The sequence below is a fragment of the Andrographis paniculata genome, unplaced genomic scaffold (genome assembly GCF_009805555.1).
Source record: "Andrographis paniculata isolate CXL003 unplaced genomic scaffold, ASM980555v1 Contig10END, whole genome shotgun sequence".
Classification (NCBI taxonomy): domain Eukaryota; kingdom Viridiplantae; phylum Streptophyta; class Magnoliopsida; order Lamiales; family Acanthaceae; genus Andrographis; species Andrographis paniculata.
The window spans coordinates 2,270,756-2,286,004 of NW_026137380.1; the positions used below are offsets into that span (position 1 = coordinate 2,270,756).

Consider the following 15,249-nt stretch of genomic DNA (forward strand, 5'->3'; position numbering starts at 1 on the left):
AATGTAAATACTCTTTTTAAAAATACTTGTATTATATTTTTTTATTATTTGATTGAAAGATTAATATTGGAATTTTATTATAATTATTTTAATAAAAAACATAAGAGTAATAATTTTAAAATATTAATTAATGGTAATCTCTTTTTATCAAATATGTTAAATGTTTGTTATGAGATAAGCATGATAAGAATCTTGAACAATAAGCAAAATAGAAAATAAGTAGGCATTGTGTATTTTGTATAAAAAACAAATGTAAAAATGTTGAATGTCAATATCTTTTGGCAAAAAAATAAGGGGTATAGTAAAACTTAAAAATAAAAAAATAAAACAAAACAAAAAAACAAGACAATAATATGTATATTTAACCAAACAAAATGGACAAAGAACTTAAATATTACTACTTTATATACACATACACATACCCATTGGAGAAGACTATACATATACTACAGTAAGGCTTGGTTTACTTAATGTGACTGGTTATATGAGAGTTAAATTATTTTACATATTGAACATATTAAACCTCTTACTTCATTGATAGCTAAATTCAGATACCTACCTGCTCCAACCAGCAGTCTAGCAAACGCCATCAATTATGTCCATTGGCAGCAAAGTACAACTCATCTCCAACCATGTTCCTGACCTGAGCAGCTTGTGTCGATTCATTTAGGAACAACCGGTAAAACTGGTTATCAGATATCGAGTTTTGGGACATGAACTGCATCGGAATTTTCCTCAGAATATTGCGAATCTCCGAAGGATTGTAGGTAAAATGCAATATCCTTCCATCTCCTGGCTCAAATTTGAAGCCCGGCGTAAGAGAGTGGCCGTAGATATTCACCGCCCCAATACTGTCAGAATTAAACAATAGCATTAACATATAAAATCCATATTATAAGAATAGAACCATTAAGTTTTCATTTTGTTTTTTGATAATCTCATGAAATTAGAAGTTCTCAATTGTAATGTTCCTTAAGTTTATGAATGAGACGGTATTATGAATATAAAGTTGAAGAATAGATTAGAAAGTTATGTAAATGAATTAATATATAGAATGTAAGAGTGAAGAAGTGATTAGTAAGCTACCGGTGATAGTACAAGCTGTCGACGGGATCCTGCTGCACCATCCCTGAAAGTTCGATTTTAAGAAATCCTCCAAGACACAGGACTGGTTCAGGCATTGTGAATTTCTGCAAGGCATATATCTGTAGACAATTCATGTTATTATATAATTGCATTTTGATGTAGCAAAGTGAAGACACACACACAACAATTAGACAACAAATTGAATTAAGCTCAATATTTAATTATTCAGAAAATTTTTAAATGAGTAAGCATAAACTATATGTTTGCCGTTTCGGGGGATTGAAAATAATGAAAAAAATAATAAATGTTTTCTTTCTGTAATACTTATTAATGATATAAAGACTAACCTGCTCCATAGGAAATTCAACTGATGTATAACCCCAATGGAAGTGCTCGTCTACAATATGCGACAACGGAAAGTTGTTTGCATTCATAGCAAAATATTCGGGGCATCTTGCATATCCCATCCTAAATCGGACCGATCTGGCTGAATATACAAAGGTTCCTTGATGCAACCATTCTGCAAAAAATAGAATAACCAAATTATGGTACAAATGAAAGATTGTTTAAATGTAAATAAGGTTGAAAGTGATGGAAGATAATATTAATTGTACCTAGATAAGGTCGGATATTAATGTCAGTGACTATGCACATGCTGCCATCTAACTTGAAAAGTATGCTTTCACAAGTATCAGGACGAGCATGACCCACACTTGACCAATATGATGGTTTCGTGGTGTACAAATCTGATTGGAGCAGCACATTGATGGGGCTCTCCTTAGGGTAATTACGGGTAGACGAAGCTCCCATAACATACTTTGTCACATCCTTGGGAAACACCCTTGCCGTGGATAAGGCAATATGTAATTTGTTATACATATTGTGTTCCTTTTCCAGATAAATGAAGGATGGGACAAATTCCCTATTCCAACGCCACATTCTATTAATTCTATCGGAATCGTTGTATAGTGTTTCTATCATTGGAGCTCTCCTGAAACACCTGGTTCTGGATATGCTGTTTTGTACAACTTCAAAAATGAAATACAACATCAGCTAATTAATGAATAAATATTGAAGACATCATGAATAAGATATATATATATATGATGGAAGGTCAACTTGAATTAGTAGAAGATTAATGAAGAATCTATAAGAAATTAGGTGTGTCTTCTTGTTGAAAGAAAATGAAGATTCTAGAGATATCAAGAATGCTCAATGATCTTTTGGTGTGTCTTCTTCTAGGCCAGGTTCAGATCTTTTTGGACTTATGAGTTGGATTGTCTTTTAATTGACATATGCTCTCTCATTGTAATAAGGTACTATTGGTAATCTCTTTTATTATCAATGCAATTAGGGTTTTATTATTATTTTTTTAAACTTAAATATTCAATGATTTAGAATGTTCTCTCTTATAAATAGTCTCACTTATAATCATATGTAATGGAAAAGAGTTGGAGAAAAACATTCTCTTTCAGTAAAATCTTCTTTTGTTACATTTGGGCTCCCTATATCCATCAATATATATTAATGTGAAATGATCAAGTAGCCTAGTTTCTATCAACACGAAAGATATGTTTTCCACTTGAATAAGAAGATATATTTTGTAGAGAAAACTATCAGCACTCACCAAAGTTGTACCAGTTGCGGGAAACTGTAGAGAGCCTTATTATATCCACCGGATCATCGATGAATGATAGGATTAGTAAGATAACTTCGAAAGGGAAGTAGGCTAGGAAGTCTGCCATTTAAGTACTCGTATACTGCAATCAAATTCAAAACATATTAATCACTTTCAAGTAAGTTTTATTCCATCAAAACACATAAGTAGTCATGTAGAACACTGGTTTTTGTTTTTCTAATATAAAAAATTTATGCCTATAATAATCATGGTGGTGTGGAAAATATAAGTAGGTCATCTTACTTAAAATGTTTTCTCAATTGAAATTAGCATAATTCTAATTAGGTATGATTAAAGTACAATTATTCTACAAACTTCAAGATTTTAGCTTATATGGGCATCGAGGAAGGACTTACGAGTACAAACACAAACAAAGTATACATACATATTTATTTGTCTGTGCCTTGCATCTGTAAATAAATCTACTATATATGATATATTAACTAATTAAAGAATAAACCTCCATGATCTCGTTTATTAAAAACACGTTACACTTCAATTATTGTCAATATTAAAATACAACAATGATATCACTAGCTAATTCCTACAAACTTGAGAAACAAAACAAGATGATAATAGAAGCAAGGTGAAAATCGAAAAGGAAAAATGCCCAAAAATATAAGCTTAATATATAAAATAAAAAAGAAATAATGTCTTCACATAAAATTTTGTGTATAAATGATTCATAAATAAAAAAATCTTAACACACCATAATCTAGAAGGCATACAAGAAGATATAACGAAATATATTATATACACATTAATAATATATGTTGATATTTCCACTAAGAAACCCTTCTTTGTAATTTGGCCGGTAATTGCAGATCTGTAAATTGAAGGTTGACTAAAATTATAGATCTAATTAATATTATTCTTTACTTGACTATTTGTATTTTGTTTTGTTTTTTAATATATAAAATAAAGACAGATTTGCAACTTAGATGGCTAAATTTAAAACCTTGATTACATATGATTTCAAAATTTTCACAAATAACAAATATTATTTGTTTGATGATATCCTCGAGGAGAGAGATCGAAAGAACAAAAAATCCAAATATACAAAATAAAATAAAATAAAATCTGACAAATTTAAAACTAGATCTATCTTTTGTAGGCAAAAAAAACCCTCAATCATAGACACCTATTTTATTTATTTTTTTAAGAACAAAAAAAAAAAAAAGAAGGAAAATATCAACTTAGAAAGGAAAATCCTTGATTTGTTGACACCAACAAAGAAACAAACAGCTCCCACGGAAGGGAAAAAAAAAAAAAAAACGACGACTGACTCCAAAACGAGGTGGAGGGAAGAGGACATCGAATCAATACCTGATCAGATAAATAAATCAAGAAGGCACAAAGAAACTCGACGGATCTGCAAGAAGGAAACAAAAACTGCTGTTCAAAAAGGCAAACCAAACACAGAGAAGGAAAAGAAACTCCAACTGTGAACACAGAATTCACGTCGGGGATATGCATTTAAATTTACACATATACACAGACATACAGTACAGACGATGGAGATATCTTTGGTAGCGAATGTGTGGATGTGTATGCGCCCGGACAGCTTCACCTGCTGAGAAACTTCTGGCAAAGATAGCTGCTGCGGAAATGTCGATACAAACGATGGAAGTGGTTCTCTGGTGACCCTGCGGGTTTTAATGAGAGGGAGTTAAAGGCAACGTCAGTTTCTGGTGCTTTATGACGTATGATACATTTGTAATGATGGGCCGATTATATCCCTTTCTGTGCTCTATCTTGGTTTCATTTGGACAGAAAATTACAGTATAGGTCTTCGTCTCCCCTACTTTTTGCAGCTACAGGACAATCGAGGCTTGGATTTGGGCTTTTTTCTTGTTTAAGTTGAGAAATAATGTACTTTTTTTGTTTGGACAGTTGCTTGTAATTAAGGAACCCTTGGGAACATGGACCCAACTGTGTAGCTGTATTTTTTTATTTTTTATTTTTGACAGTAATAGTTTCATATATTGCTGAAGGCTTCTTATTTAGAGCATGAGAAACTATAAGTTGCATTTGGATTAACAAAGCTATAGCCCCTCCAATGAATATAATTTAATGTTTGTTTTAAAAATGAGGCTTCATGTTATCCTGATTGTGATGAATTAATTAATAGAACCTGTTAATGGTGATTCTTAACATGATATTTTTAATGCTCTTTTTTTTAACCTATGAGGATAACCATCCTCTAATGGGGACAAGCTTATGGGATTACCTAAAGTAGGGATTGATTGATTTTCTTCCATGCCCTACTGAAAATACTTGATCAACTTGTTTGAGATAATGTAAAAAAAAAAAAAGAAAATGAAAAAGAAAAAGATATTTAAAAATAGGTTTTGGTTTCTGAAGAAGTGAAGATCAAATACACTGTTCATACATACAAGGAGAACGGTGGCCTAATTGAAGAGAAGCTCCCACTTCAAGTAGGCAAATGATTCAATTCGATTTGTACCTTACTTCACATAGCTTTATCAACAACTTCGAAACCCACGGACAGGAAAACCTTGAAAAAAAAATGTATCATTGGAGCATTAGCTAGTCACACAAAAGAATGACAATGAAAACCAAGTATTTGCAGGTGGGAATTGCAAGTAAATAATGAGACTTTTTAGAACATTACAAGAAAATATAAATGCAATTTTATGCATTATATTATTTGATTTTGGTCCCAAACTAAATAAATATCAATACTTTTTAATTTATACAGTTCTTAAAGAAATATCACATAAAATACTATCTAAATATTAAAACCTCTAATTCAAACAAAAATCAAATAAACATTCAAGATAAAAATCATTGACGATAATACTACATATCCATAACGATGGATAAGAAAACCCTAATATTATTTTAGGCTTAACAACATACATATATTTGTATACATAATAAGTTTGAGGATATACAGAACCATAAGCACTGCCAACAGGTCAAGGAAGTGTTAGGAGGATTGCCCAGACAAATTCATTGCAAAACCCCAACAATGACTAAATAACCAATGCAAGAAAATGACTTATATCAACTTCGAAAAGCAGAGAAAAATAAGGAATAATAACTAAAAAAGATAATGTATAGAGTTATTTGATTGATACTTGAAACTGTAAATTAAGTACCTCAGCGCCAATTATTGTGCATCATGCATCACTTCATCTATCATAGTTAGTATTTGTGCCGCGGTCGTTGAACCCTCCTGTAGAAAGTCCTGGTAAACTTTATCCTCAAGCATCGCGTAGTTGCGGGCCACAAAAAACATAGGGATTCGCCTCAGAACATTATGTACTTCTGAAGCATTGCAGGTCACTTGCATTTCCCCTCCTTCTGTTGTCCTAACATCGAAGGCTGGTTTTAAAGAGTGACCATAAATGTTCACACTCATGAGGCTGTCAAAATAAAACAGTTGCATGAAAATTTTAGAACTCACAATATATATAACAGTAGAGACCAATTAATTTTCAGTGTTCAGTGTTATTCTTTTGCGCATTCCTCTTGGAATTATAATTTTTCTAGTGTACTTTCCTTGTTTAAGCTTATGAATGAACTAATATAATAAACATAAGATTGAATAATGGATTACTAAGGTATGAATGATATTAAATTATGCATGTATAATTGAAGAACGGACGGGTAAGTACCGGTGATAGTACATGTTATCTTCTGTATCCCTTTCCGCCATCCCTATGAGTTCGACCTTTAAAAACCCTCCGACGCATAGGACAGGTTCAGGCAGTTTGAATGTCTGCAACTCATATCTCTGCAAATAATTCATATTAATAAATATTGGCATTATGATAGAACATAGGACTAACACATAAAATATATAAATTCTACCCAAAATTAATTTGGAAGTGGGACAACAAATCAATTTAAACTTTAGTCAAATCTTGAAATATTATTATAAATGAGTAAGCATAGACTATATGTATAAAGTAAATATTAGTCCTTCACATAAGACATAACAACAAAAAATCAAGCTAAATTCAATGTATAATGGTTCTTTTATTTGGAAGTAAAAAGAAAACAATGTTTCCTTTTTATTTCTTAAAATTTATGTATTGAGTTACCTGTTCCATGGGAAATTCCGGAGACGTATATCGCCATGTGCACCATTCGTCATTTATATGGTTTAATGGCAAGTTGGCTACATTGATGTTCAAAGATCTAGGGAAGCTAGCTTGTCCCATTTTAAATCGGACCGAGCTTGCTGAGAATATCAAATCTCCTTCATGTGAGCGCACTGCATGGAAAATTAAACAAGAGTAGCCAAATTAGATACTTACCATTGTCTGAAATAATTGCATAGATCTATTAGTGAATATAGAAAATGATGGAAAAAATTCTAAATGTACCTTGAAAAGGCTGAATATCAACATGGGTGACTATGCATATGCCACCATCTAGTTTGAAGAGTATACTCTCACAAACATCACCATGAGTATGGCCCGTGCTCGACCACTGCGATGCCTGATAGTAAAATAAGTCGGACGGTAGCAGCACATTGACGACACTGTCCTTGGGATAATTTCGTGTTGAGGAAGCGCCAATGACATACTGGACAATGTCTTTAGGATTTATATTTGCTTTGGATAAAGCAGAAAGTAGATAATTGAATACTTTATGCTGTTTTTCAAGAGCACGGAATCTGCGGCTATTGTTCCGGTTCCCATGCTCAAAAAGTCCGACTGAATCAACATGTATACCTTCGAGCATCGGTGCTCTCTTCAAACATTGGACTTTGGTAATGCTGTTTCTTACCACTTCAGAATAAAAAATAAAAGAGAATATAATCGATGAAGAATGAAGACTCGATGAAAAAAGATATATATATATACACTTATAGCCTTGATAAAATCAAACATCTATCCACATGATATATAGATTATGTTACACTGAATTATGGGCAAATAAATGCATATATTTATGAAACCTACTCATAGATTTTGTATTAGAAAGCACATATTTTCCAGTATGCATATGATGAGAATTAAAATGTAATGTGGTGAAACCAAATGAATAACAATAAGCATAAACAATGAAGTTCCTCGATACAAGATTATATTAGTATCGAAAACTATCTGCAACAAACAAGAAGATAATATATAACTTACCAAAATTGTACCAAGATCCTGAGACCAGCGATAAGTTTATGATATCCAGTGGGTCTAACAGTGAAAGAATCAACAGAATAACCTCCATTGGAAAATAATCCAGAAAATCAGCCATTGGATGATGGTTGTACACTCTAGCCAAACACAAAGCATGTTAATCCAAGTGAGTAAATAATCTCACATCAACACATTAGGTAATCATGTCGAACACAAGGAAACTTTGAACATTTAGCTGCAGCCTCAACAAAATACCTATGAGTTCATACACAAACTATATATATATATATATCTATATATATATATATGATAGTATGTTGCTATGTCCGTGGTGCTATTTGCATCCGTAGAATATTTGTGAAATATATATATTTTTCTTGAAATCAAACCGCGTCATCCGAGAAAGCTATACTAGGGTTTAACTTTGGCAAGTCTTAGATTACAAACTCGACCAAGAAGATATTGGTAGAATTTGAATTTAGGCAGCTTAGTTCGCATTTGTAACATTCCTTACATGAGAGCATTAGCTCATTGATTAATGAATAAAACTTCATTATTTATGTGTCTATAACATTTGACATCTTAATTGTTGTTATGTTAAAAACATATATATTTAATAAAAGATCAAAGAAATAGTATCACTATCTAATTTCGAGTAAGAAACATGATGAAAAAAAAAAAAGGAAAAAATCCCATAAAACTTAAACTAAATATTTATCAAAACATATTTAAAAAAATTAAATTAGAAGTAGAAAATAGAAAATAAGAAGAATAAACTAGAAAAGAAGAAGAGAAATCAGACATGGAATCATTACTCAGGATTATAACACATTCTTTTAACTAAATAATTATATATATATATATATATATTAGCCCCATTTCTAATAATTTAAAGATTTTAAAATTTTGTAATTGAAATTAAAAGAAATTGATGAATGTTCTTTTCTGGGTCTGACTAGACTTCTAGTTTTCAGATTTATTTATTATGACTTAAATATGAATTATATGTCAATGACAAAAATTAATATATATACTTAATTAGCCTTGCTTTCATATATTTTAAAACTATTCATAAATAACTCACTGGATTAGTTTGATTTTATCATCGATGGAAGGATGACAAACCCCGAAGAAAAAAAATCAAAGAACAGAAACTAAGAGAAATAATCATATCTGGTTTTTTCTGTACTGTATCTTGTCTGAGAAAACTCCTCTAAATCATCGCCTTCAATTTTGTAAATCAAAAATCACTTAAAAAATTTAACCACCCCAGAAATGAAAACCCTAGTTTTGGTTTTCAAGGATCCGGATCGTGAAAAAAAAAAAAAAAAAAAACAGAACGAGATGTAGAAGAAGAAGACATCGGAACACTACCTTTAGTCGTAAGATGAAGAATTCGAGCAAGAAGAACGCAACTTCAAGGATCTGCAAGATGGAAACGGAATCTGCAGTGAACCAACTTCAGAATCACAGAAGTGCCAAGAAACTCCAAATTACTTCACGTTTCGTCAAGGAAAGTCATTCATATTTACATACGTATATTATGTGTGTGTGCTAATATCAATAGGTCGATCTGCTGCAAAATTAACATGTAGAAGAGTGCTTAATTACCTGCAGGGGAGCTGGAAATGTCGATGTGAACGATGCAAATGTTTAGGGTGTGAAGGAGAGAGTGGCAGTGGAGACAGGTTTTAAAGAGAAAGAGTAAGGGCACCGACAGACTGTGTAGACGTGTCTACTTTGTACAGTGGGATCGGATAGATATTTCTAATAAAATCACAACTTTAGATTTGGGCAATACAATACAGCAGGTTTTTCTATCAGCCTGCATTCAAATTGGGCTTTGTCCCGTCGAGATAATAAGGAACTGTACATAATTAATTTGTTTGGACAACCGCTTAATTATCTTGTAAGAAGAAGAAATCCTTTCACCTTTAGCTTGTGTTTGCTTTCTTTTATTTCCTTAATTTGTGTAGACTTAGGGAAACAAAAATAATTACAGGTGTAAATCATAGTTGTATATTTCCATATATATAGTTACATTGCTAAGGCCTTCATAGTTTCAGCATGATGATGGAGATAGCAAGTGCAGACATCATTGGAAATTTCCGCGATGACATATTAAAATGAACTTGTTAAAGCTTCGGTTTTCAGAAACTAAGCTTCATGGGGAATTAATACTGCCTGCTGACAGTGATTCTTGAGAAGAAAATTTCAAACCTATTAGACGTTTGGAGAATTAAAACCGTAAACAATATAGCGACGAGCACTTAGATCACTGTGAAAATTATGATGAGGGTAGGATTCATGGATCCATCAGAGTAATTAACAAAAAAAATCTACTGTTTGAATGAACAACAACACTAATCTATAATAAGATTGGACATCCATATTCTGTAGTCTGTATCAAATAACATAGAAATAGGAAAACCATTAATGTTTCAATTTTTTTTATACCTTTTACATAAAAAAATAAAAAAAAACAAAAAACAAAAAATTGTTATATATGAAAAAATGAGTATTGGATATAATCCTATATAAAAAAAAATAGTATAATATATTTATTTTATCACTTACACACATTCTCCAGGGTCGAACCCGATCACTAGCCCCATGAAAAGGATAGCAACCACTTGACCTAAAGGCAAGTCAGACTATTATGGTACAATGTTTCGACAAGGATGATATACATACATACATCAATGTATATATTATTTCTACTTTTTTCTAACCACTATAAAATCCATAGATATGAATACACTATATATTGTAATTTAGAAAAGAAAGAAGCTAAACAAAATATGATCAATTAAGACATAAAAATGTTATTTTCATTTCATATGAAGCATTTACAGCACATAGCCTCATTTGTAGGTATATTTTCCCAATGCTAGCTGTTGTCAACAGCTGCAAAAACAAAAACATGATGTTAGTACAAGTATATCTGGGAAGTGTAACAAATGATAGGTCATGTTACTGTTTAAAAAATAAATAAAAAAAATCCATAGAAGCAATTGACAAGATATATGTTTTTTATGTAGTAGAATTATTACTAAACTAGTACATATATAATAATGTATTGCATTCAACAATTGTAAGTTTGAGCAAATAGACCAAACCCTAGTTAGCAGATTGCCAATTAGTAAAGAATGCATGAATATAAACATTGCACATATATACCAATTGCCATCCAATATTTGGAATTATATATTTGATTGATACCTGAAAATGGTAAATGCAGGCCCGACGGGGCATCCCCCAACGAATGAAATAGTGCCTTTGATCTAATATAATTCATCAGCCAGCTCATAGTTCATAAGCTGAATCTTCATGCTCATTACATGTGTTGCCTTCATCGATCTCTCTGTTGGGAGCTGCTCGGTAAGTATCTCTACCAACAAGGAATTGGGGGACACAAAATCCAGTGGAATGTTCCTCAGAACTTCATGAAATTCAGCAGCATTGTACATCAACCTCATCTCCCCTCTTTCTCCGAACCCAATCGCGAAGGCAGGTTTAGAGAGTGTCCGTTGATGTTGACTTTCCCAATGCTATAAGAATTAAACATTTGAAAGTATATTCAAAATCCATATAAGGATCAAGACCATTAATTTTCATATTTATATGCTACATGTTTTGCACGTTTCTCACCTAATTAGAAATATTCTAATGTTTTTTCTTGTTTGATTTAATTAATGAGTTCATATGATAAATATAAGACTGAAGAGTGGATTTGGACACTATGAATGAATTAATATTATGAATTTAACATTGAAGAATGGTTAGTAAGTTACCGATGATAATACATGTTATCGTTCAGGTCCATCGTGCACATCCCTATAAGCTCAATCTTCAGGAATCCTCCAACACATGACTGGCTCAGGTAGTTTGAATTTCTGAAGGTCATATATCTGCAAACAATCCATACTAATAAATATTTTCATTATGATAGAGCAAAGGACTGACATATAAAATAAAAATTCTACCTAAAATTAGTTTGGAACTAGGACAACAAACTAATTTAAACTTAATCTAATAATGAAGTAATATTATAAATCAGTACGTGTATTATACATGTATATATAATGTTAATACTTAATCAAAACATAAGCTACAAAAGAAAGAAAAAAAAAAAAAAAAAAAAACCAAGCTAAAATCAACTCGAGTCTATTCCTTATTTTGAATTAACAAGAAATAATAAGTTCGCTTTTTGTAGCATGCTCCATTGGAAACTCGGTGGATGTATAAGTCCACATGAAGTCCTGTCTTGTAAATGGATCGAAAAGCTGTATGGATCAATGACAAAATATTTAGGATCTCTAGCATGTCCCCTTTGAACTTGGACTGAGCTAGCCGAGAATATGAAATCTCCTTCATCCAAAAGCTCCGCAAGGAAATTTTCTTTTTTAATAAAAGGAGCCAAAATAGGAACTTTTCATTGTATGGAATGGTTGCATATACTGCCATCTAATTGAAGATTATGCTCCCACAAGCATGACCAGTACGATGGCTTATGATACCACTGTTAGGACTGGTCAACTCAACAACACTAGTATGATATTGTTCGTTTTAGGCTTAATCCGCACAGATTTATTTTTGGATATTCTCTAAAAGGCCTCATACTAGTGGAATTGATTTAGGACTTATAACGTGTGGAATTTTCTTTACAACTTCCAATGTGAGACTTGGTTTGTACCCCCAATGGACCTTCCCTGCCCACCACCTCAATCGGGACCGACCAAACACCGCTAGGAGACTTTCAACACAAGGCTCATCCGCAGGTCACGAGGGCGAGCCCGCCACCACAACCAATGCCCAATGCCTCCCAGTCCACCCTACCAACGAACTGGGCTCTGATACCATTATTGGGACTGGGTCAACTCAACACTAATATGATATTGTCCGCTTTGGGCTTAGCCCGCACGGATTTTTTTTTGGATATTCTCCAAAAGGCCTCGTAGTGAAATTGATTTATGACTTATAAGATGTGAATTTTCTTTACAACTTTCAATGTGGGACTTGGGTTTGCACCCAACAATACTCCCCTCAAACCAACGACATGCCTCCAAACCCAACAATACTCCCCTCAAACCAACGACATGCCTCCAAATCCAATACTCCCCTCAAACCAACGGCATGCCTCCAAATCCACCCTACTAACGAACCGGGCTCTGATACCATTGTTGGGACTGGGTCAACTCAATGCTAGCATGATATTGTCTGCTTTGGACTTAGCACACGCGGATTTATTTTTGGATATTCTCCAAAAGGTCTCATACTAGTGGAATTGATAAGGTATGAAATTTTATTTACAACTTTCAATGTGGGACTTGGATTTGTATCCCAACAAGATTTATATAAGTCCAATGGTAGCAACACTGGTGACACTATCAAAGGGGTAACTTCTTGTGGAGGGAGCTCCAATGATATATTGAACAATGTCATTTGGATACATATTTGCTTTTTATAAAGCTAAAAGTAGCTTATTGAACATATTGTGTTCCTTTTCAAGATTAGTGAAGGTGAAAGCTGTGTTCGCGTCCCCACATTGGAGGCGTAGCACCAAATCTTGAAAACACCCTTTTGTACAACTTCAAAAATAAAACATAATATAATGTATGAAAAATAATAAGTACATGATCGAGTAATATATGTATACAATCATGATCTAATCAAGTAACATAATTTCTTTGATACCAATCTAATGAATTTCACTTTATCATGGTGCTCATAAATGTAGATAAAGTGATTTAGTATATAGATTTTGTGTCATGCTGCAAATTCATATATATATATATATCTCGTGTGTATGCCTGATATGAGATTAAAATATAGAAAGGTGAAACTTAAATTTGATGATTAACATAAAGAATAAATCTTTCTTTTCAAAATTGGATTAGTTTAAAAAAATATTTGTCAGCAAAAAAATAATAAATGACTTACTGAAGTGGTACCAAGCTTGTGAAAGAGTTGATTGTCGGATGATGTCTCGATCATCCAACAATGAAAAGATGGCGAGAATTAGCTCGAATGGAAGATAATCAAGCTTAATGGCCATTGTAATTGTCCTACATTGCAATAGAAATAGAAATAATAATAAAAAAAGAATAAATATCAAGAATTGAAAGTTATAGAAAAAAAAAAAACTAAAATTTTGTTACTCTAAGTTAAAGAGATTTTTATATAATAGTAAAATATAGTCTACTGTATATATTATGTAAATTACAATTTATGTTGAAACTTATAAAATAAATTATTTTATTATTCTTTTTTAAAAAAAAAATTCTAAATTCTTTATTTATTATAAATCATTAAGAGGCATGGACATCTGATGAATAAAAAAGGTTAAAAGGCTTAATTTACCTCTATTTAATGTAATTTAAAACTTTTTATAAATACTACTTAAAATTTTTTTTCAAAGAAGTTAATGGAAGAAAGATAAGTTAAAAATGAAAAAACAAATGTAGAGAATACAAAAAATTCAAATCTAAACATTTTTAAAACCATTGTCTTTTAAATCTCAATGACTTGTTTTTACCAAAAAAAAAAAAATGAGAAAAAGAAAGAAAGAAAACCGGTTAAATTTCCTTCAGATCAACCTCGAAAAGAAGGCACGGGATCAGATAAAAGAAGCAGATCTCGAATCATCACCTTACGATAAGCAAAATCAAGAAGAAATAGCGCAACTTGAAGGATCTGTAAGATAGGAAAACTACCTGAGATGTATAAACTTCAGGAACATAAACTAAACATACAAGAAAGATGACTTCAAGTTTCGTCGGGGAGATGCAATAAATACATTTATATGTGTGTGTGTGCACCTGTTTCGAAACCTGTCACTGCTGCAAATGTTTCGGGTGTGAAGGAAGAGTAGTAACGGACTAGAGAGAGGGGGGAAAGGCAACGTACTGAGGTGGGTGATTAATTTATAATGTGTAGATATTTGTAATAATGGCGTCGCCGCTTGTCCCCTTTCTCTCGTCAACTTGATCTGTTTCTAGGGCTTGCCTGCAGAAAATTAAAATTAGGGCTTCAAATTGGGCGTCTCTCCTGCTGAAGAAGTTTGTTCATGCTATATTTGTTCGAGCAGTTGCTTTTAAGAGCTTTATTGTGTCCTTGTGTTCGTTCTTTTTCTTTTTTGTTTTTTTAATTTATTTTAGAAAAATTAAATATATAGAAGTTAATTATAATCGAATTGAAATGGCAGTTTTATTTTTAGGGTTTGGAAAAATCGGTGGGAATCTGCCTGCTTGGTGATTCTTCTGGAGGGATACAAACTTTAAGCAATATAATCAATGACATCTTGCATCGTTGTGTGAATATAACATACTTTCTATGACAGTAAAGTTAGGGTTCAAACATAACACATTT

The 15,249-nt window shown here is 32.2% G+C and overlaps 2 protein-coding genes across 2 annotated transcripts; both read right to left on the reverse strand.

The window, feature by feature from the left end:
• Window positions 1–589: 589 nt before the first annotated feature.
• Window positions 590–2,025, reverse strand: LOC127246893 (F-box protein At4g00755-like). The gene is made up of 4 exons (XM_051268527.1): window positions 1,701–2,025; window positions 1,434–1,606; window positions 1,087–1,205; window positions 590–851 (listed from the first exon to the last, which is right to left on the reverse strand). The coding sequence occupies exons 1-4, from the start codon at window positions 2,023–2,025 to the stop codon at window positions 590–592; spliced, it is 879 nt and encodes a 292-aa protein (XP_051124484.1).
• Window positions 2,026–5,900: 3,875 nt separating this feature from the next.
• On the reverse strand, window positions 5,901–7,483 carry LOC127246900 (F-box protein At4g00755-like). Its single transcript, XM_051268539.1, has 4 exons — window positions 7,123–7,483; window positions 6,838–7,010; window positions 6,409–6,527; window positions 5,901–6,156 (listed from the first exon to the last, which is right to left on the reverse strand). Exons 1-4 carry the CDS (start codon window positions 7,481–7,483, stop codon window positions 5,901–5,903), a joined length of 909 nt encoding a protein of 302 aa, XP_051124496.1.
• Between the last annotated feature and the right edge of the window lie 7,766 nt (window positions 7,484–15,249).

Excerpts from the sequence above, each read along its gene's own strand:
- LOC127246893 (XM_051268527.1), bottom strand. The coding sequence starts at position 2,025 with ATGTGGCGTTGGAATAGGGAATTTGTCCCATCCTTCATTTATCTGGAA. Across the intron at positions 1,607-1,700 it reads TAATATCCGACCTTATCTAG|AATGGTTGCATCAAGGAACC; the intron begins GTACAATTAATA and ends TATTTTTTGCAG. Across the intron at positions 1,206-1,433 it reads TTGAATTTCCTATGGAGCAG|ATATATGCCTTGCAGAAATT; the intron begins GTTAGTCTTTAT and ends AATTGTCTACAG.
- LOC127246900 (XM_051268539.1), bottom strand. The coding sequence starts at position 7,483 with ATGCTCGAAGGTATACATGTTGATTCAGTCGGACTTTTTGAGCATGGG. Across the intron at positions 6,528-6,837 it reads CGGAATTTCCCATGGAACAG|AGATATGAGTTGCAGACATT; the intron begins GTAACTCAATAC and ends AATTATTTGCAG. Across the intron at positions 6,157-6,408 it reads GATAACATGTACTATCACCG|CCTCATGAGTGTGAACATTT; the intron begins GTACTTACCCGT and ends TTATTTTGACAG.